The sequence below is a fragment of the Antedon bifida genome, chromosome 7 (assembly GCF_963402885.1).
Source record: "Antedon bifida chromosome 7, ecAntBifi1.1, whole genome shotgun sequence".
In the NCBI taxonomy this organism is placed as follows: domain Eukaryota; kingdom Metazoa; phylum Echinodermata; class Crinoidea; order Comatulida; family Antedonidae; genus Antedon; species Antedon bifida.
This window is the reverse complement of record NC_136232.1, coordinates 15239038-15263986: the sequence shown is the minus strand read 5'-3', so window position 1 is coordinate 15263986 and position 24949 is coordinate 15239038. Positions and strand designations below refer to the sequence as shown.

Here is a 24949-nt window from a genome sequence, read left to right as displayed (position 1 = left end):
CATACCAATAATTATTAATGCGATAAACAAAATGTAATATATATGAAAGCCCCAGTGGTCTAATGGTTAGGACAGCTGCATTTCGAGTCTCGGTTGGGGCGACTTTTTCTCATTCTCACAGATTTCCTCATCTTTATCGTTTCAAATTAATTAATTAATTAAATTTCAGTATATCACCGGGCGGTTTAGAATTAATGTTATTGCCTGATGTGTTTATATATTAAATATATATATATAATTAATAAATTAACTTTCACATGGATCCCCTTTTTTTAAAAATTCAATATGAGAAAAATGTAAAAATCAATTGTATATAATCTATTTTTGTATGAATGTTAACTCTCTTTTAAACTTGCAATATTGTATTTGTTTTTATATATATATATATTTATTTATGTATGTTTTTTAATAAATAAAATAAATAATTAATTAAATAAATGTAGGCGAATCATTTTCAGTCCGTTAATTTAAAATTAATCTTAATTGGCATCTAAAAAGTTTTAATACACTATTTTGTTGATGCCCTTATTTTCCATCCCAGCCATATTTTTTTGTGGAAAATTGGAGGCGGCGGTTGACAAACATATTTTTGTGTGTGTGTTTTGTTATACAAAAAGTTCTATTCTGGGCTGATTGTGGTAAAAATGAGGTAATTTATATTCTAAATGCAATGTAATTATTGAAAGCAAGATTTTTATAATTATATTATAACCTAATGTTTTGTTTTTAAGCACTCAAAACATGCTGTTGGCATCTGAAAACTGGAACTTCTTTGAATCTAGTCAGCCGTTCATGAAGACTAAAATGACAATGGATAACTTAAATAGATAATTTAAATGTTTGTGCAAATGAAGCATAAAATCCATGTATTTATTTCTATTTATTCTTTATACTGGGTAGCCTCTTCAGTCTAAGACTGTTTTCCCAGAAGGCCCAGTGTATATATATATGATGAGTTTGTGACAGTGGTAATCCCCTACTCGTCTTAAAAGATGTACTAGGTTCTTTACCCTCTGAGCCAAAGACTGATTTACGAAAATCATTCTGTTCAAAGAATAGGTGTAATTAAAACTTTAACAACGCGATTATTCAATACGGTTGACTAAAGACTGGTTTTTTGGCAGCCCGGCATGGTATTTGTAGATCCGGCCATGGCGGTACAAAACAAAAGAGGTTGCGTAGTTTACACAGTGATGTAACGTGGCGCTGAGACGTCAAATTACTGCTATTTTTTAGTGTTTATCCTTAAATTCAGGAAAGTGACATAGCCTATCGTGTGCAAAAAATTTAGTAGCATTAATATAGAGATACCATTTAAGATTTTTACATCAGGTTTGGCCAACTTTCTGAATTCTTAATTTTCCTGACTTTATTTTATTTTTTAAACATACAAAAACAAAATGATATAGTACTAAAACAACATAACATCATACCTCGTTGTGCCAGTAAAGAGGAACAGAATAAAGCTAATTCAGTCTCTAATAAGCCAAACTGATTGATTTCTTCAGCAAAAACATACATGGCATGGAACAGTTCACGTGGTAGAAGAATCATCAGTTGTTCCCAAATCAATGACAAAGTCTGGCCAGCGTGTGTATGGTTGTCAACTTGGTGCAGTAATGGTGAAATTCGTAGTAACCAAACCTGAAAAAAACTGCTTTTCAGCAAGAGTAGTTGATCTTCTTGTGTCAGATTACGAAAACCTGGCACCGCTTTTGCAAATTCAACTTGACCACTAACTGCAGGATCTATAAGTTCTGTAAACTGTATCCAACGACGACGATTAGCAAGATCAACTTCATCTACCATTAGTTGAGGGTTGTCCTGTTAAAATAAAATGAAGATTATTCAAAGTGAAAACATTGTTTATTCGATTAATCAGCCACTTCCATCTTAAATTAAGCTATGCAAAAAATGGTACCAGGTACTGATCATAAGTTCATGGTTCCCAAATACTGTACACTACTTTGATATAAAGGTTGCGGTACACCACGTATATTAGTTTTGAAAAGAACTGTTGAGTTTCTCGACGTTTCGATCAATATGCTTTGATCGTCCTCAGGAGTAAGAATGACTTCCAAATTTCCAAAATTTATCAAGTAGCTACCATATTGAATTGAATGTCATAGGCGGTGCTATAACATTTTTGTTGCAGAAATGGCAGGATTTTGTGATAGAGAATGTGAGAGAGACTGAGGCCTCCAGAACATTTTTAGAATATGGACATCTAATTGCCCTGAAATTGCACTCTTACAATCAAAATCTTAGTATAGGTACTAGTTCAGAAAGTTTTGAAAACCAGTGATCCACTAGCCAATTAAAGTTAATTTATTAGTCCAGTGTTAACTGGATTTAAAGCATTGAGACTATACTCAGCCCAGGCCCGTAGCCAGGGGGGGAGTTTTTATGGTTCGGGCAAACCCCCCTTTACAGTGAACCCCCATCCCCGACATGCCCAATACCTCACCCTCATCTCTGAAAATCCTCTAAATACTGTTATACTCAGTAATTTAAAATGTTATATCATTTCAAATACCTAGCATAATATGTAATATAATACTGAGACTTAGCTGCAGTACATCAATTGCCAACTCTGAAATCATTCACTCATGAGGATAGAAATCGCCATGGTGGTACTGCTGGGGGAGAGTAATTTATCTTGACACACGAAATATGCCTGAACACGTGATCTCTTCTCGTGGCAGCCCTCCCCCCACCCCTCCCCCCTCTCAAACACCCACATCTCTGGAAAAAAAGATTGTTTCTGCCAACAGATCCAGATATCATAAACATATGATAGTGGATGGGCTGTAGCCTGGAAGACATTGATGCAATGCAGCAGTTTTGGACGTTGTCGAGGCAAGGTAACTAGTTTGGATAGTGTGACAGCACTGGAGGGTGTTGCTAGGGAATATCGGGCTCTTCTTTCTGTGCCACCTTCAATGTTGCAGTGGGTGCAGTCTCCTCATGAGGCGCGGCTTTGGTGGAAGCTTCCGATGTGGGTGCAACCCTAGACACGACATCGGTAGTTTTGCTGGGGTACAGTGAAATCAGTTTGAACTTCTTACTATATTACAGTATCAACGACATTGAACTTACATGACATGGACGATGTATGTGTGCTTTCTATTATATACAACAATTTTTCCATAATTTGGGATTGTCGGTGGTTTCCCAATTCGTGTCTCGCAATTCAAATTCAAATTAAAGAACAGATTCACACGATATTCAAACTTGGAACCTTCTGCTTGAAATGCAGATGTTATCAATTATGTGAAAAATAAAATGACTATACCTGAGAATAACTGAAGTCCCTGAGGTATGGCATATCATTTGATGTATACATACATGTAATTCGGAAAGCATATGCAATCATGCTCACAAGTTCATACATTTCAGCTTGTTTTGTTTGCAAGGAATTGTCCCTGGCAGGTGGAGATGCTAAAGCTTCATAATGGGTACCATGCCCATTAATTGGCATAGAAACAGGTGGAATGTCATCATTCTCACTTAAACTGTATTCAGAATCAGTGCTCTTCTTCCGAGTAGTACCTCCAGGTGATTTAACTTTACTTCTTGTTGGTACTCGTCCATATCGTACAGCTTTTGAATATTTGCAAAATTAAAAAAAAGAAAAGAAAAATTAACAATGTGGTTTACCTGCCCAATACGGACGGATATAATACGTTCAAATAAACTTGACTCAACTCCAAATTGCATGACTGTTGGTGAGGTTTTGTGTTAATTAAGTTTGGGCCTCATCATGGTTGAACTGCCAAGTAGCACGCCAACTACAAGCAGGGCAGGGTCAGGGCAGGAATTAATGATCCGCATTATTTATTTTAATTATTTGTTCTTTCTTTAAACTGAATTATTGATTACCAAAATGGTCCAGTAAATACAACATATAATAACAAAAATAAAAAATGATAAGAAATATACTATTTACAACGGGAAAGGTAAAAAGGTATGAAAATTTATCATAATTTATATGTTTCCTAGAGTGAAAATTTGAAAGTAGAATTAATGTGATTTGGTTGAGAATTCAATTGTTTTGTTGATCTATAGATGAAAGTTTTTTTACCTTGAGAGTTATTCCTTAATGGAATAGTTAAGTTACTTTGAGAGCGACTGCATGGTTATCTACAGTAAATGCTGTTGTTAAATATGTTGGAGGTATTTCTTTTAAAGATGTATTGTCCCCCTGAAAAATTATTTTTTACATTTTTGTTGTTGAATATGCCATTTTAATGTCATATAATAGTTATTGACTTCGACCAAAAATTGGATCGAAAAAAAAAATTATTTACCTGAAAAAATGGAATTTAAAGCAAAAAATGGTCAAATTGGCTGCCAGCCAATGGATTTTTGGTTGAATTTAAACCATTTATTATGTTATTTTATAAGGAAAAACATTATTTTGTTCAGTTTTTTTTTCTACGGAAGTGATTAACTTGATTAAAACTACAAAATAACCTATTCAAAGTCTGATTTAATTAATCTTCATTTTTCATGTTTTGGGGGACAATACATCTTTAAATTAAACATTGCAATATCATTATAAGAATTTTTTTATTATATTTTTCTGTAAGTCAACTCCAGCCAAGAGAACTTGAAATATCATTAACATACATACAGGTATGCCTACTGATAATAATACTACCTAATCTATTGAATAAAAATGTTTTTAAACTACAGCAGCAATAATCAAGTAATGGAATAATTAAAGCATTAAAAGCACACTCTTCTCTGATAAATTATTATAAAAAAAAGCAAATTGCCAAGAATAAAATTTGATGCATGAGACATGCACATTGAACTCTGTCAATCATTCGGCAGTTTAAACATTTCAATGATAAAATATGAATTAGTAATTTATAGAATTAAGATGTGAAGTATTGGAGTAACAAAACTACAGCTGCTTACGGACTTGAAATCAACACCTAAACACATTGTTAATATGTTTTCCGTAATTGTGGTAGTAAGTTGTTTTCATGTTCAAAAATATATCAAACCATTTGAATTTGTCTTGATTGCGTGTGTTTATATTTATTTACATTTTTTTTATTTCAATGGTTTTTGATAGTTTGCAATTTTTTTTGTGGGAATGATGTAACGAGGCGTGTATGTCAGTTAGAAGAGAAGACTGATTATAAAGATAGTGAGGAGGTTAATTCCACTTGTTACAACTGCTAATGTAGAAAATGCCAGCTAATGTCGAAACAACCGTTAATGTAGAACAATCCACCGCTAATGTAGTAAAACCTCCAGCTAATGTAGAAAAACCAACAGCTTATGTACTAAATATAATCGAAGGGGTTCCTAGCACGTAAAAAAACAGGTCAATCACTTTTTGATAAAGGCACCAAATTTGGTAGACATGTCCTGTGCAGTGGTGGCGCCAGGGGGGGGGGGGGGCTACAGGGGATCGTCGGGGAGACAAGTGGACCATTTAGTTGGACTTTATGCTTTCGCCAAAATGATGATTTCATTATCTATTTTATCACTATGTCATCACCAAAATGGCTAAAGCAGCCGTTTTATTTTTCGCCAATCTGGAAACGTTTTCGTCCATGGCGATTTGGCAATTGGCCAGTGCGAGTACAGATGTCATCAATCGCGGCAAATGTACTCACAAACATACAAAAGCTTAATTTTCTTTTATGTGACGCAACATCAATAAATGATCTTTACATAATACTGTATATAGAACCTATGGTGTGAATATCATTGACTACCAAAGATATGCAATGGTGAAGGTGATATTTTAATGGACTAATTGGGTTGTTTTGATAGTTAAGAATTTTATAAACATATTGCATTTGTCAGAATCTTTATTTATTCTTTCCTTAGCATTATTTTGTCGGTCAATTATCTTGAGATCAATTTCATCTAACTCCTTATGGCCAGGAATCGATGTGGTTAGCTTTTCATGGTGCGCAATAAAAAATGCCCGATTTCTGTTTTACAACTTTTTTTTAGTACCGTACTGACACGGGTATAAGCAAGTCTCACCTTGGGAAACGAAACGAAATCAGATTTTTTGTTATTATCAGAATTGTTCGATTTTTTTTCTTAGTGTATAGATTATACACATGATTTATAATGAAATCTAGAGAAAAGTTAAACTTATGTCTTTTTTATTATTATGTAACAAGGGTGGTTCCTGACGTTATACGCAGAAGGATCTTTGATCGGATTGTGATACCGGCTATTGTATTTACGTTAGCAAGATCCTATCTTTTGTATCTATATATAAATTATGCTTATTTCTGGAATAGGTAGACACAATGTAAAATGCATGTCACCAACTTCAAGTTGGTTACTCACCCTAGCTGTTCTGTGTGTGCCGCGATAGGTATATTCTACAACATTTTAGCAGGTTTTTACGATATTGTTCCATATTTCTGTCTTAGGAAGATATTATAAAAGGTTTTAAAACAAAATTAAACGTTGGCAGTAAGGTTTGAACTAAGTTGGGCGTGGGTGGCGATAGGCATTTTAGCTTAGTTTATTTTCGGACCGTGTGAAAATAAAAATTATACTGCAAATTAATAAAGATTAAATTAAATATATTCATAAATCATCGGAGTATATTATGGGGAATAGTATATAAAATAAAATGACATTGGGAGAACAGATAAGACCTTTTATTTTAAATCGGGGGACTCCTGGATAGCCGAGTTTGAGTAAGCTGCAGGTCTGTATCTGAGATACTTCTGCCCATGTTGCAAGCCGTCTATGTAAAATAATGTAATGATTATACCAAATAGGCCTATGGTATTTATTTTAATAAACGCCCAACATCCCACACCTCCCCATAAAACGTCTTGCAATAATAATCGCCGCCTCCTCACCTCCACTCTAAAAACCCTACCAAACAATCACAAACACGGTAGTACTTTAAAATGTTATTAATCATCTAAGACACTGTGAAACAGAGTAGTTTTACAAATATCAAGAATTTCAATAATGTTAACCAACCTCCGAAAACATCCAGGACAGAACGTTTTTTTACAAGATTTTTACCCGAGTCACTATTTAACATTCTGAGAACTATCATCTACACTTCCTAGAGGGAGAGCGAGTGAAGCGAGCTCACCCTCTAGTATTATAAATAATGAAAGATTCTGACAAAATCAATCATCTTTATTTATATCAAGGCATATAACCTATAATTCATCATTAGTGACGAATTAAATCTTGTTTATTTTAATTTAGTAAAGCCACATAAAAATAGATAAAACATTACCTTCTCTTGACATGCCCACAGCCAAACACTTCTTATATCTACAATGTTGACATCTATTTCTATTCATACGACCAATTATGCATGTTCCGTCCCCATGCCTACATGTATAATCCTTATCTCGTTTACTACTTCTTCTGAAAAATCCCTTAAATAGAAATGAATTTAAATTAGTCTATGCTAAAAAAAGGCACTAATTTTTAGCAAGGCCGAAGAAGTATGCGACCACCAGCAGTCAAAGAAAAAGATGTAATTATTTGACAAGTAGATTTTAATGGTCTTTTACAAATGTACTATAGAAGAAACGAACCGAATGTGCCATGTTACAACCGCTAATGTAGAAATGCCAGCTAATGTCGAAACAACTGTTAATGTAGAAGCATCCACCGCTAATGTAGTAAAACCTCCAGCTAATGTAGAAACACCAACAGCTTTAATATGTAGCAAATAAAAAATCAACACCAGCTAATGTAGCATAGTCAACAGCTAATGTAGTAACAGAAATTGTCTCACACTCACAGCTAATGTAGTTACTATCGGCAGCAAATTTAGAAAATGTTATATAGTTTACAAAACTATTTTGTGCAAATGTATGCCTCTCTACTATCAGTATCCACTTCTCATAAGCAAAAATCTCGTAAGCAACTTTCCTCACTTCTCTTAAGGAATTTCTTGTGATAATTGACCACCTCTCGTAAGCAACCACCTCTATTAAACGACCACCACCTCTTGTAAGAGTCTGCTTCTTTTAAAAATGTGAAATATTCACAAATGGCAACTCAATTCTCAAAACACACAGAAGCACACTGCCATTGTCTGACCCTTACAAGAGGTGGGCCGTTACAAGAGGTGGTCATTTAAAGGATGTGGCCACTTACGAGAGATAGTGGTCGTTTAAGGGAGATGGCCGATTATGAGAAGTGATACCTTACGAGAGGAGGTGGTAATTACGAGAAGTTTTTGATTAAGGGAAGCGATCCCTTACGAGAGTTAATGGTCATAACATCAGCTGACATTTTCTATATTAACGATTGTAACATGCCAATTAAAGGCAAACAACTAGATATTTTTTAAGCTTGGCACTCTTGCACCTACCGGCATAAATGTACAATTTAGATCTTTTAAACATTAATTTTCCCAGAGACATTCACATATTAACAATTATTCACACTCGAAGTTTTTGTCTTTGTTTTAAATTTCCTGCTTTATAAGCAACCATTTCTGCTTTGTACCCCAAAGCTTTTGGAGGCGTGCCTTTATAACTATGCCTTTTGTTTGTTAACATCTTTGATTGGCCGATTTGTTTTATTATGTAATTTTGTGACTTATATATGTTATCCTTTGTTACAATTCTCTTCACCTGACGATGGGCTATGCCCGAAACATGTCGTACAAATAAACTTATATTGAGGCAGTTTTAACTTATTTGATCTTGATTTTTTTTCTATATCCAGCCTATGCAGCTCTTTGATTTATAGATATTTTTTACCTGTCCTAGGCAAAAACCAAGAAGGATGAAAAAATTAATGCAATTGTTTGAAGATGTTGCCATCATACAGTAAGAAACAGACTTGTGTATGCCTAAAATTCTCTAAATGCTGGAGCATTCGGCTAAACTAAATCTTTTACAGAACAGCTCATCAAATATGATAGCAAATCCACAAGCAAACATTATAGTTCAAGAAAAATACAGTATAATTAAAATCAATCAAATATTATAATATCAGAAGTTGGCACAGATGTACTATATAAAAATGAACAAACGATGAAGGGAACATAATTAAACCCACCCAGGAGTAAAAGTAACCAGCTAATGATATTTAAAAAACAAGAAAAAATAACCATGTAAATAATTAGAAAAAAATGCAAAAACCATGATAAGCAATTCAATAGAAAATTTAGAAAAATAATGTATTAATAAGATTATTTGTATTATTATAATTTTTATTAGTATTAAGACGGTATTAAATGCGAGTATAAAACTTGGGTGAGAAAATAGAAATGATGATAGTTTTACTGAAATTTAATTTTTTTAAATACATTTAAATATGAGTGCAAAATGCTGAGGTATTCCATCCTATGACCTGATACTCTTATAGTACTGCTGAGTTCTGCTATTGTGTGTGTCATATTATAATATACAGTATAGCATAGGTGAAATAATAGGATACGTATGTCATGGGGGATAGCTACTCGAGATATATTATTTACAGTGTTGTATGTATATTCCAATAAAAAATATCGAATAATCGAATATGACATATAGGCCTACATAATCCTGGCGCCACCACTGTACTTACGGCTGCTGCCAATAACAGTGCGTACAATCCTTTTGCCGCTAATGTAGTTTCGTACCCAACACTTAAAATTACTCAAAATTGTTTCAATTATACTTTATCCAACCTATTCACTGGTTGTCTACAACATCCTGGGGTATCATTTACCTAAGTTTGCTTCGCCACAGGCCCCACCATGGGCTCAAATATTTGGTGTCTGGGCCCTCCCTGTTTCAAAATCCTGGATCTGCCAAACCAATGTTCCAAAATTGGTATAGTTTGATAATGTCAATTGATACAGCAGAAGATATTACGATAGACACGTGCACGGACCAGTGCAAAAATATCAGAGAATATATTTTGCAGCACAATGGCATTATTGCTGATGAAATAACTAGCAAACAAGAGGCAGGTTTTAGCATTAATTTGTTCCTTAACAAATAAAGGACTTATTGCCTCCTTTAAAGCAGATTGTTCAGTTAATTTTGGGTGTTAAAATTAACCTCTAATAAATTTAGAAAAGAATATTTGACACAATTTTTATTTGTAATCATTAATGAAACAATATGTTTAATTCTAGGAATGCTAAAAATAAACATAAAATAGAGGAATATTGTTATAAAGCCTACTACCAAATTTGATATTTAACTGAAAAATACTTTGATTATGTTTAGTAAAATATTCCTAAAAGGCCAGACAGTACCGCCTATAATTCAATTTGATTTTCAAACAAAATGTCTGTGCCCTACCCATCATGACATAATTAGAACGACACAATTCAGCACTATAAACTTACTTCAGGTTATCGGAAACATTCATGCGTATTTCAATGAGTATTTTATATGGTGTGCGTTAACGCTAATAACCCAAACTCGTTTGCGTACTGTTCAGATCTACGGAAGATGTGGTGTCATGCATGTTGCATAATGTATCAGAACATCTGGACCGTGAGAAGAGAGATGCTAGTCTGTTGTTTTAATCTACTTCAGCTCGGCATTCAATACAGTGGTTCCACATAGATTATTTTGCAAGGTGTGTAAACTGGGTGTATCACTGCCCATATGTAGGTGGTTAATTTTCCTGCACTACTGTATAATATATTTTATGTATATATCATGATGTCGAATTGAGAATTCATAATAAACAGATTTTAATGTCTTTTTTTTAATGTATTTAAATGCAAAAGAAAACATACCTTGCAACCTTCACATGCCAAAACACCATAATGAAAACCAGAGGATTTGTCACCACACACTTGACAGGTTGAGTTTTGTTGTGGAGAGCTTTGTGTAGAAGTTGGCTTCTGAACTGTTTGTGGATTTGACATGATTGGTGATGAGGCTAGGCAGTCATCTTCTGCAAATGAAATCAATAAAAACAAAAATATACATGATTAGTCAGTAGAACCAAAAACACTGTAAAAAATTCATGCTCGTAAACCTGCTGTGATTTTGTAATGTATCATAATCAAACCATGAAATGAGTAAATCTAAGATAATTAACGCTTTTCACTGCGTATACCCGGTACTACCGGGTATTGATAAATGTTGTTGAAATGCGTGTACCAGGTATAGAATAAATACACTGTACACTCCTCTATTTTCAAATTCTTTAAAAAAAAATTGTATGTTCATTGGTGAATTTTTTTTAAGACGATAAAAATTCACAATGGGTAAAAAATGGGAAATTATAATAAATGTTGGGTCACATAAATAAAAATTATGTTAATTACCAATTTTGTTCGTATTCCCCATAAAAAATAAAAAAAAAGAATTTTAAAAAATCTGGCTCACAGCTCTGGCTTTTTAGAGCAATTTGGTTAATTTCAATCCCGGGCACATAAATATATATATATAACATAAACCACAAGAGTATATAGCATTATTTTTACAAATGTCAAAAATTGTAGGGAATGAGGCTTTAAACATCACATATGCTATATTTTGTTAATAGACCAACAAACAATGATAGATGCTTTCTACACAGTGTATGACTATACTGTCGCAGATACAGTTTAACAAGGAAATCAGTTGCTTTTGTGCGATCAACAAACATACCCTGGTGACATACCATGAAAGGACAAATCTAGTGATTTTTCTTTTCATTTACAATAATATTAAATCTTAATTTTGACTTGAATGCATATGTTATTATAAATACCATGTTTAACAGTACCAGCTATATTCTTTGGCATATAGTTTCAAATTCTAAACCTAATAAATATTTATTACTTACATGCAACAAATTATAAGCTAATTTTGCAGCGAGTATATACTGGAAAACAACCAGCATTGCATTATAATAATTTGTTAATATACAGGGCCTGGAAAAAACTAAATATTATCTCATATATAGGACCAATGCAATGATCTAGGATCTGAAGATATGGGTGTGAAGCAACAAATGTAGGGCTGGGTTGGGAGGTAGATGGCCGCAAATTTTAAAAAAAGCTCACACACACAAGATGCAATGTGTACATAATAATATCCTGGATTTATAAAAAAATATTATAAAAAAATAAAAGCGTCGTAGGCCTACATATATAATTACCTCGGTCATTATTTGGATCAAACATGTATGGAAACAAATATTCTTATACCAGACATTAGTTAGCGTTAGTTTGAACTATTACTTCAAATTCATAAAAGAAGTAGTTGGAAGTTTGCAATTTAAGGTCACACACTACATTTTATGTCAAAATAAAACATTACAATGTGGAGTTCCATAAAAAGTCAGATTTAATGAAGCTGTCTGCAATCATGAATTGAAAGATATTACCCATTCCCTTAATTTTAATATAACTGTAAATAACTAACAAAAACAACTGACAAATCTATATATAAGGGCAAAATTTGGTAAATCGCGAGTTACGAATTATTACCTAGATAATATTAATAATAATAATACGAATTTGTAACGCGCCAATTCCAGCAGTAAGTGATCAAAGAAAAAGATGAGTTTTCAAGGCAGATTTAAAGGCGATAGTAGATGAACATGATCTAATAGAGGCGGGTAGGTCATTCCATAAGCGAGAGGCAGCAGAAGTAAAGGTGCTTAGGCCATACGTTTTAGTGTTAAAAGTTGGAATGGAAAGGAGATTTTTTTAAGAGGAGCGAAGGCGACGGAAAGGTATGTGAAGAGGAAGGTCAGTGAGATATGAAGGGGATTTGAACGAGAGCTTTATAGGTTAAGAGAAGTATTTTAAAAATTATGCGCTTTTCGACTGGTAGCCAATGAAGACTACAGAGAGCAGGAGTGACGTGATTGTATCTTTGCGTGACCAAGGCTACTGAAAATAGCCGAAACGTAGCAAGTAAGTACTTGACAACTGGTTTAACAAAAAAAGTTAATATTTATTTTTGAAATACTATTTTAATAAATTTTAAATACATTTATACAAATGTATTGCTTGGTGATGAATGGAACATTTCAATCTCTTTTCCAAGTGTCAATTCTCTCAGGCGTATTAAATCAGCCCAACAAAAAACAGAACAGTACCTGTACACTAATAACAGTAGAAATTCGATCCATTTTTTTTGGTTAAATCTGTGACTGCAGAGGTGGGATAGGTTAAAAATAAATATATAATGCTAATAAACTTCAGTAGATATATACAGTAGTACATATGTACAGAAAAAAATATATACAGTATTATATATTAAGAAAAAAATAATCCATGTTTGACACAAAGTTTATAATTATGAAGATACCCCTCCATCATTAAATAACAAGACGAAGAGTGTGGAAGGCCGATTGCAATAAACAAAATTTACCTACAGTTTATTTTTATTTTTAAAATTCTCATGGTGACAATTATATTTGGCTACAGAATTACATCGTGTTTGTATTCAATCGCTCTGTTTACATTTTGACAATTACCAGTTATTCGATCACGCCAAAGTTCTTGTATTTGAGAGCCATCTGGACAATTGCAAGAGCGTACGTATACATTTACGTAAGGACTTATAGGACATAAAATTTGTATTTGAATATTTAAGGCCACATATTTCAGTAAATCGCGCATAACTTTTTTCTAAATGGTTTAGAACATGGGTTCATACTTTCTACTAAATTGTACCAGCAACTGAAAACCATTAGGCCTACTTTATAAGTTTTCTATATGTTTTTAAAAATGTTTTATTGATATTCTGTTTTATAACCAGCAACCAATTTTGTTTATACTTGTTTGTGAAACACAATAAAACTACCTTCAACTATGCCACATAATTGTAGCCATTAAGCTTACTTCTAGTTCAGATTATTTAAATATCCCTCTTATATAATATCAGTAACACATGGTTTATTTTAGGAATATAGTATAAGTATAGACTAAAATAAATTGGTACAATCCATTGTGTGGGATGTCTATAATAATTACCAAGGAATAGGCAGGAATTAATCGATTTCAACAAATGAAAATGGCTAATGTTTGGTGTGGGGATTCAGTAGTATACAAACCAAATGAAATTATTGGTACCATTACACGTATATAAAACATTCATTATTTGTTTTGTGACAAACCTACTGTACTGTTAATTATGTCAACAACATATACTTTAAATGGTCTAGCTAGCCTAGGCTAGTTTTGAAAGGCAGATTAGCAATACAAAAAATCACCAGGCAAATGAAACTGACCTAGGATAGCAATTGTTTTTTTGGTCTAATCGAGTGCTATATTGAATTTGTTATTGTTTACCATGAAATCTTGCATCGGCTCAACCCATTAATTAATTAATTCCATAGCAAAGAAAATTACCAAAAGTCAAATTTTTTTTTTTTTTCACGAAAATGTTTATGAAACATTATTTTTTCAGGGGGAAATATATAAACTTTGACTGCCAGGGGTTTTAAATACTGTTAGTAACTGCCTTATTTGGTCAAACAACCCAATTCAAATGTTATTATTAGAAAAGATCTGAGCAGTAGAAATTTTAAGCTTAAAACACTGAGCGACATAGAGTTGTTAAGAGATGTAAAAACTATCAAATGTACAGGTATTTTTTGCTTGATCTTTTCAATCCTGTCATAAACAAAGGTCCTTATAGTTCCATATTTTTTAAGAAGTCAGAAGGCATACCACTCGCTCTATAACTAGTCAAATTATTTTCTATGGATTCCTAAAGTTCAATTTTGGGAGGTCCCAATTTTATTGATTTAGATAGTGAAAGACCAAAGAAATTACATTACATTTAACTTTTTCAACCTACACTAAAGTACTGTAATCAGCTTACCTTGTTTATGGATAGAATTATGCTCATTGTATTATGCTGAGTAGTAACTAATCTTGAACCCAGATTGCATTTTTTGACTGTGACAGTGTTAATTTGGCTAAATACTTTGCAGGGCTTGTTTTGAGGGGAGGAGGAAGGATGACTGAGTTATTATTCATCTTAAGACCTTCCGATTAATAGTCAACATTTTTTAAAAGAGTTTCACCATCAATTTACATGAAGGACACACAATTAAAAGTGTATATCATTTAGGGCCTGTTTCTGCTGCCAAATAAAAATACTGTATATATTTCAGTATTTTCTAAATATTGTTATGGTATATTTTTTTGTAAATATGGTATTTATAAATTTACACCGTATTTTGTGTACACTTACAACGCAAAGAATTACACGATTATAATTTCTAATCAATTTCGCGTACATTTCAGATCATTTTGAGAATTTCCAAATTTTCAAATTTGTTTGCATTCAGCTCGTACAAAGCGTAGAAAAATGGTTTTTGCAATTGATTTTTATTTTTCATACCTTCTGTAGTAGATTTCATTCATTTTGATGAACTTTAAATACAGAATAACGATGCACGTGCATGTTAAACTTTAATAATCGTGTGCTAAAGAATAGAACCTATTTTTATAGCTCCTCGGGATGGCTGGTTACCCCAATTTTTTTAATGTATTATGGAAGCTGATAAGTTGTATATATCAATCATGTAAAATTTGTACCCAAATTCACCATATGGCCACTCAAATTTAAAAAATAGATTCTTTCTCTCTTTTGGACTAGTTAATCCCATTTAATAAAGCGCATCGCGCTAATGCATTCCCCATTCCCCTCCTAAATCAATTTTCTTTCACATGATTTAAACAAATTTTTATTTTCATTACGTCATCATATTAACAAATTATAATAACGTGAGTTACCTAATTTCATCTATACAGTATATAACCCTAACCCTCATCAAAAGTGGCCAGTTGAATTCAAAATGTCACATTTTCATCCCTTTCGTAAAAGTTCATCGGGTTTAAAAGAGAGCGCATCTCACTTTTCAAGCCAAAAATTCTTCAAATTTTCATTAATGTAATTATTTAGATAGTTATCTTCTTAAATAGCTAACTTTATATGCCAATTTGATGACATCACCATGTTAACAATTGGATTTAAAAGATGGGTCTCGTAATTTCATCTATGCTACACTGTATATAACACATACAGTGTATTCTGTAAATACTGTAATATGATGTACGATACAAAATAGGTACAATTCAGCATTGTAAACATATTTAATTCATGTCATAGGATGGCATAATAATTGTCGACGTTCATATGCATGTTGCATTTACGCGGATAACGTGAACTCGTCAAAGTGACGAGTTAAAATATAGTTATATGTTGTAGTTGACACGTAGAAGTACATTTTTCGTTTAATTTTTTTTAAATTGGGCACGTTACTTGGGGTCAATTTCAAGGTAAACATATAGCTCAAAGTTTATCCAATACAGGATTACTCAAAAATACACAAAATTCCTTAAGATCTCCCTTTTACAAAAATACCTTGCTTAAACAAAATCTGTATTTCTCGCGTGGCCGCGTCACTTTTTGCAAAAGAATAATTGTGATATCTAAAAAAAAATGTCTCTTTTAAATTTGAAATTTTGGCTTCACTCGCTATAGGATAGTGCATGATTTTGACATTTAGAGTTCATGGGAATGAAAGCAATTTACATGTGTGTTGTGCGCAAACAAAATTAAAAAAATAGAAGCAGAAATGCTCAAAATGTCCTGAACCATGCTCTAATTTGTTGTTAAGTTGAACATTATTGTATTTTTTACATTTTTGGAATGTTTAATAATGCAATAACTGTTTCTGCATCACATGTATATGGCATTGTTTCATATTTGTCTCTTAGCATACAGTACACACAGTGTAGCATAGAAGAAATTATATAACACCTAAATAAATTCCTGTCATTTGATTGGACGATTGTGGGTCACATGGTGTGCAATAGTACGCAGTATTAAATGGTCGTTTAATAGTAATTGTTTTCATGTATTTTTTCTCGCATTTGGAAAATATTTTTTTTATTATCGCCACGAGTGAATGTTATGATTGTTTTCCCGATGGAAGTATATTTTTGGATATATACATATATATGTACTAATTTGATTTGATTTTATTCAGGTTTCAACATAAAATTACAAGACAAAAATTAAAAATACAAATAGAAACATGCAATGTATTGCACAGTACACAAGAAACCTAGGATAGCCCATAAAGTCGAAAAAAAACCAACTTATTTCCAATGGGGTCCTATATTTAGATCAAAAAGGCATTTAAATTAGCTTTAGATCGTTTTGATTTTGATTAATAAATGGGAACAAATTAGCCTAGATGAGTTCCAGTTGCCTGTCGAAGTTTCATATTTGGTATTGCTGCCTTTCAGCTTAGCTAGTAGGCCTAGAAGCTAGTCCTAGGCATTTTAGCCTTGCTAGGCCTAGGATTGTTTAGTCGTTTGTTGACATAATTAACACTACAGTAAGTGTGTTTATAAAATCCAAATAAAAATAATATTTAATATAATTATTAAAAACCAAATGTTACTGTTTTAATCAATGTGTATCAAATGTAGGCCTTGGCTTTGATTCAAATGACAAAATCTATTCAGATGTTATATAAAACAAATAATATTAGTTACACCCTGCTTGTTCACGGAATACGGCAAATATCTACGCTCTGGTTCCGAATGGAATATGGAACCAGAACGTAGATATTTCCCGTATTTCGTAAGAACAAGCAGGGTGCAACGATTTTATCTCTTAGTGTACACATAAAAATACAATACATAAACAACACGCTCGTCGAAACATCAAACAGGTAATACGGTATAAATTACCCTTCTGATCCGCTTGACTGAGTAAATGGGCGTAATACAGAATTATATCTCATACATATTGACCAATCGGATTACAGAATTCACGTACACTAAGAGATAATGTTTTATATTCGTGTAATTATTTGTACCATTACACTAAATAAATAAACATACATAAATACACATAAACATATATTATTTGTATAATTATTATGAGACCTAAAATAATGACATCATCAAAATGAAACATTGTTTGAGCAATTAAATGATTAATATTTAAAAACATTTATATGCAATGAATTTTAATAAAAGAGATAAATATCTGACGTTTTGAATACAACAGACCATATGAAGATGCCACGACATTCGATAGACAAAATTGTTATATGAATTCATATCTTCAGTTCAATAGCTTCCATAATAAGCTCTAATTATGAGGGTCATAATTAGAATTATACTGTAAAGATGAAATTAAGCTATTCCTATTTTTTTTATGTGATAACGTAATGTTTTTATGTGAAAGAGAATTGATTTAGCAAGATCATATGAAAATCTAGAAGAAAATGGGGTACGCATTAGCACACTCTATTAAATGGAATTAACTAGTACTAAAATATGACATCATCGGGTACAAATGTTACATGAATTCATATCTACAACTCATCATACAAGCTATTGTATTTGCATTACTAAAAGACCCTATATTATAAATAATTAAGAAAATCAACCCCTCAGTTTATCTTTTAAAAAATCAATTATCTTTATTTAAACTCATAATTCATCATAGTGACGAATTAAATTTAATTTTAAAAAGTTTAATTTTTAATTAAGTTATCCTTACTAGAGGGTGAGCTCGCTTCGCTCGCTCCCCCTCTAGGAAGTGTAGACGATGGTTCTCGGAATGATAATGTTCTTCTTTTACGTTTTCTGTCGGTTACCATTATTGAAAATGCTTGACATTCGTAAAACTAAACTATTCTGTTTCACAGTGTCTTAGATGATTAATAACATTTTAAAGTATAGTCTTTATTATTTGGTAGGGCCCTTATAGGGCGGAGGTGGGGAGGCGGAGTTCATTTGACTCGAGGGAGGGGCTTATTCGAGGGATATATGTTACATTTTTTAGTTTTAATAATATGGTAACATTTATAATCAAATGAAATCCTCTATCTAATAGATATGAAAAGTGGTAAAAAAGAATAACAAATGCTTGGTAAATTGTAGATAACAGTGCGATGAATTCTACTACAAATAGTATAATTGTGTTATTATAAATGTGGATGGGATGGACGTTGTGATTATTATTCAAAGTGATGTTTTATTGGAGAGGCGTTTATTCAAATAAATATCATCCTAATAAGTATTAATACATTATTTAATTTAAACATCTTTTGAAACTAACTGCCGTGACAGAGTGGGCCATTTCGGCCCAAGAAAGAAGACATTACGGCTTGCAACATGGGCAGACATCTCGGTCCTAACAGGACACAGATAGCCTACAGTTATTCCTGCCAGCTTACTTAATAAAACTCAGCTATCGGAATTTCACTCGATTAATGTCTTATCATCAAATCTCCCTATGTAATTTTATAATACTATTCCCCACAATATATTCCGATTCTTTATGGTGAATATTTAATAATCTTTATTAATTTGCAGTATAATTTTTATTTTTTAACTACTGTACCTTTCACACACGCGGTCCGTTCCTAAAATAAACAAAAAACTAAAATGGCTATGACTAATGGCCAACTTAAGCTCCAGTCCTACTATAGTATCTGTTTTTTTCTTCCGTCTTCCAAAGGGACACTGTATTGATTGATGGAAAGTGCCTGTTTCCAGTCACCTTTAGGGTCAAATCTATTATTTTAACTGCTCCCTTGTGTATAAAAGAGAGAAAATAGTTGAAACCATGTTGCTGCAAGGTGAACTTATCATAAACCCGGAAATAACTTGACCGCCAAGAATTGAAATTGAGTAGAAAATCTACTGTTGAAATCATAAATGTTGTTAAAAAACTCTTTATAATATCTTGCTAAGATAGAAATATGGAAAAATAGCGTCAAACTGCACATTAATGTTATCAAATCTACGTTTCGCGGTACATCTGAGATAGATAAGGTAGGTATCCAAGGCGGAGATTTGTACCGAAGTTTTTGCATTGTGCTCGCCTATGTCAGAATTAACCATAATTAGTTATCCGCTTGGTATACCAAGCGGATAACTCCTTGTTATTGTATGAGATCAATATTTTTTGGTTATCCGCAACTTAGTTGCGGATAACCCATGTGATTGTAAATATCTTTTTTTTCATCTTCTTCTTTGTTATTCTTCTTTCTTTCCCGGATTTTTGTGCGTCGCATATCCCCTATTGCTTGTGAATATATATTTTGTATAACTTTGTCATTATATGGACATTTACCTGAAGTTGTGCACCTCCATATTTTTAATGACGTTAGAGTCGCGCAGCGTAAGTTACGCGCAATTTTATGAATTTCAATGATTGGTCATAGATTATAAACCAAAAGTCATTTTGTATTGACACTTGGTAAAAATTTAAGTCATATCAAGGGCAAACTGTCTATGGATTAAAAATGACATGTTTCACAAGAAGTTACGCGCGCACGCGCATTTAAAATTTCAAAATGCGCAAAATTAATTTCTAATCAACTTTCTACGCTGATCATGACATTTTGAGCATGTCAAAAATTCCCACGCGCGCGAAAAAATTTACGCGTAAGGTGCGCACGGAGCATGAAAATCATGTGTTTTTTTCTTGAATTATGATTTTACAGCCTTTCTTAGTCATTTTAAAAAAGATTTACATCATTTCAAATTAAAATGACGTCATACGAACACGTTGATTTAGACCATTTGCGCGCGTTGTAGTTGCAAAAGTGACAACATATTGTCAAAATTAAGCCTATTTTTAATCTATTATAGCTCCTCAGGATCATCCACGACCCCCAATTTTTTTAATTTAATATGTAAGCAGATATGTTGTAGATATGAATTCATGCAGAACCTTTACCACTCGGATGTTATGACGTCATCGTATGGCCACACGAATGTAAAATATAGGATTTTTTACTCTTTCCTTATTGCTCATCAAATTCAATAAAGCGCTTCTCGCTTATACGTATTCCATTTCCCCCGAAATTTTAATATTGTCTACGTTAATCAACTATCTTTCGCATGAATTAAAAATATTTTAATTTTTATAACGTCATCATGTCTAAAAACGTAAATAACGTGGGTCACTTATTTTCATCTTTACAGTAAATTTCAATCTGTTATAGCTCGTCAGAATAAAAAGTGATAATCATGATTAAAACGTTTTCTGGAAGCTATTGGATTGTAGGTACGAATTGATGTGATTTTTTTGCCAATCAGATGTTCTGACGTCATCATATGGCCAGTTGAATTCAAAAAGTCATATTTTCATCTCTTGCGTAAAAGTTCATTGCGTTTAAACGAGAGCGCATCTCACTTTTACGTGCCCAAAATTCTTCAAATTTGTTTTAATGTAATTTTTTAGATAATTATCTTCTAAAATTGTTATCTTTATATGTCAATTTGATGACGTCATCCTGTTAAAAATTGGATTTAAAAGATGGGTCTCGTAATTTTGTCTATGCTACACTGTATATAACATACACAGTTTATTCTGTAAAATACTGTAATATGGTGTACTGAATAGGTACAATTCAGCACTGTAAACATATTTATTTCATGTCATAGGATGGCATAATAATTGTCGAGGTTCATATGGTTAAGTATGTGCATGTTGCGTTTGCGCGGATAACCCGAACTCGTCAAAGTGACGAGTTCAAATCTAGTTTTCTGTATTATTAGTTATCCGCATAGTAGCGGATAACTCCTTGTAATCGTCCTGTTACTTTTTTTTTTTTTTTTTTTAGTTATCCGCTTAGTAGCGGATAACTCCTTGTAACTGTCCTGTTTCATCATCTTTTTTTTTTTTTTTTTTCTGTATTCTTCTTTCTTTCTGTCATTTTTGTGTCACGCGTAACTCAAAAACGTGTAAACATAACATTTTATAACTTTGTCAACATGTGGGCGTTCACGTGAAGTTGTGCACTCGCTATTGTGAATGACGTCATAGTTGCGCAACGTGACTTACGCGCGTTTTTATGAATTTCGCGTATTTAACATAGATCGAAAACCATATAACATTTTAATTTGAAACTTAGAAAAAGTTAAAGTTATATCTTGCGCTAACTGACTGTGAGAAAAAAATGGCATGTTTTACACGAAGTTACGCGCGCACGCGCGTTTAAAATTTCAAAATGCGAAAAATCAATTTCTAATCAACTTTCTACGCGTTTTATGTCATTTTGAGCATGTCAAAAATTCCCACACGCGCGCATATTTTTATGCGCGCGGTGCGCACGTAGCGTTAAAAACAATTTTTTCCGCGTGATTTATGTTTTTCCAGCCTTTTCAAGTAATTTTACCAACTTTTAAACAATTTCGACTTAAAATTAACGTCATACCAGCACGTCGAATTGGATAATTTACGTACGTTTTTGATGAAAAAGTTCAAAAATTCCTTAAAATTTGTCAAAATTATACCTTTTTTAAAACAGTCGTAGTTTCTAAACTAAACGGTAAAAGTTATTTTTATTACGTATTCTGGAAGATGATGAGTTGTAGATATCGTATCATGCATCAATATTGCTAACAGGACATTGTGACGTCATCGTATGGCCATGCGAATATAAAATATAGGATTTTTGTATCTTTTGTCATAGAGCATCACATTTAATAGAGCGCATCTTCGCTTATCCGTTTTTCATTTTAACCCAGATTTTGATATTTTTTAGGTCAATCAACTACCTTTCGCATGGGTTAAAAATATTTTAATTTTTTTGACGTCATCATGTCTAAAAATGTAAATAACGTGGGTCACTTATTTTCATCTTTACAGTAACTTTCAATCTGTTATAGCTCGTCAGAATAAAAAGCGGTAATCATGATTAAAACGTTTTCTGGAAGCTATTGTATTGTAAATACGAATTCATATCAAAGTTTTTCCAATCCGACGTTGTGACGTCATCATATGGCCAGTTGAACAAAAAAAATTGTATTTTCATCTTTTGCGTCATAGTTCATCACATTTAAAAGAGCGCGCATCTATATTTTACGTATTCAAATTTCTTCTACATGTTAATATGTTGTTGCTGAGATAATATCCTTCCGAAATTGGTATTTTAGTGTTTCATTTTGATACCGTCGCCATGTTAAAAAATGGAATAAATGGCGGGTCCCGTAATTTCACCTATTCTACACTGTATGTAATATGTATACAGATTATACTGTTTATACTGTATATACTATATGACACAAAATTGACAGAATTCAGCACTAACAACATATCATATTCTTCAGATCAGGTCATAATGCCATAATCTTTTTCTGGGTGCAAAATTCTAACGTATGACGTGCACGTGGCGTTTGTCGTGCGGATAACTAACTCGTCAAAGTGACGAGTTTCATGTCTAGTTTTTTCTTATTTCTTTCTCCCTCATTTTTGTGTCTCACGTATCTCAAAAACTTGTAAACATAACATTTCATAACTTTGTCAACATATGGGCATTTACGTGAAGTTGTGCACCTCCTATTTTTGAATGACGTCAGAGTTGCGCAACGTGACTTACGCGCGATTTTATGATTTTTAATGATTGATCATAGCTTAAAAACCAAGCGTAATTTTTTTTTTACCCTTTATGAAAATTTAAGTCATATCAAGGGCAAACTTTTAGTTAACTAAAAATGGCGTGTTTTACAAGAAGTTACGCGCGCACGCGCATTTAAAATTTTAAAATGCGCAAAATTAATTTCTAATCAACTTTTTACGCCATTCATGACATTTTGCGCATGTCAAAATTTCCCGCGCGCGCGAACAATTTTACGTGTGCAGTGCGCACGCAGCATGAAAATCATGTTTTTTTCTATTAAATTGTGATTTTCCAGCCTTTCCTAGTCATTTTTAAAAAGATTGACATCATTTCAAATTAAAATGACGTCATACGTACACGTTGATTTAGACCATTTGCATGCGTTTTAGTTGCAAAAGTTACAAAATATTGTCAAAATTATGCCTATTTTGAATCTATTATAGCTCCTCAGGATCAACCGTTACCCCCGAGTTTTTTAACTTAATATGTAAGCAGATATGATGTAGATATGAATTCATGCAGAATTTTTTCCTTACGGATGTTGTGACGTCATCGTATGGCCACACAAATGTAAAAAATAGGATTTTTGTCTCTTTCGTTATTGCTCATCACATTCAATGGACCGCATCACGCTTATCCGTCTTCCATTTTCTCCGAGATTTTAATATTATCTAGGTCAATCAACTATCTTTCGCATGAGTTAAAAATATTTTAATTTTTATAACGTCATCATGCCTAAAAATTTAAATTACGTGGGTCATTAATTTTATCTTTACAGTAAATTTTAATCTGTTATAGCTCGTAAGAATAAAATGTGATAATCACGATTAAAACGTTTTCTGGAAGCTATTGGATTGTAGATACGAATTCATGTGAACATTTTGTCAATCAGATGTAGTGACGTCATCATATGGCCAGTTGAATAAAAAAAGTCGTATTTTAATATTTTGCGTCATAGTTCATCACATTTAAAAGAGCGCGCATCTATATTTTACGTATCCAAATTTCTTCTACACGCTAATATGTTGTTGCTGAGATAATATCCTTCCGAAATTGGTATTTTAGTGTTTCATTTTGATACCGTCGCCATGTTAAAAAATGGAATAAATGGCGGGTCCCGTAATTTCACCTATTCTACACTGTATGTAATATGTATACAGATTATACTGTTTATACTGTATATACTATATGACACAAAATTGACAGAATTCAGCACTAACAACATATCATATTCTTCAGATCAGGTCATAATGCCATAATCTTTTTCTGGGTGCAAAATTCTAACGTATGACGTGCACGTGGCGTTTGTCGTGCGGATAACTAACTCGTCAAAGTGACGAGTTTCATGTCTAGTTCTTCTTTCCTTCCTTCCTTTTTGTGAGTCGTGTTCCTCTAAAATGTGTAAACATAACATTTCATAACTTTGACAACATATGGGCATTTACGTGAAGTTGTGCACCTCCTATTTTTGAATGACGTCATAGTTGCGCAACGTGACTTACGCGCAATTTTATGAATTTCAATGATTGATCAAAGATTAAAAACCAAAAGTCATTTAGTATTGACACTTTGACAAAATTTAAGTCATATCAGGGGCAAACTTTCTACGGATTAAAAATGGCAT

The 24949-nt window shown here is 32.7% G+C and overlaps 1 protein-coding gene across 3 annotated transcripts in view; it reads right to left on the bottom strand.

Annotated features, from left to right (window-relative positions):
* The window catches only part of LOC144849203 (nuclear hormone receptor E75-like), a 59356-nt gene that overhangs the window by 4747 nt on the left and 29660 nt on the right, over positions 1-24949 (bottom strand). For 2 of the 3 annotated variants that reach the window (XM_078706255.1, XM_078706254.1), the window contains exons 2-5: positions 10721-10881; positions 7253-7397; positions 3296-3603; positions 1434-1824 (exon numbers count right to left, since the gene is read on the bottom strand). In XM_078706255.1, coding sequence (XP_078562381.1) covers positions 1434-1824; positions 3296-3603; positions 7253-7397; positions 10721-10881 — 1005 coding nt within the window. Of the gene's footprint in view, positions 1-1433; positions 1825-3295; positions 3604-7252; positions 7398-10720; positions 10882-13733; positions 13831-24949 lie in introns of those variants that run through there. The other variant, XM_078706257.1, reaches the window with a different exon arrangement.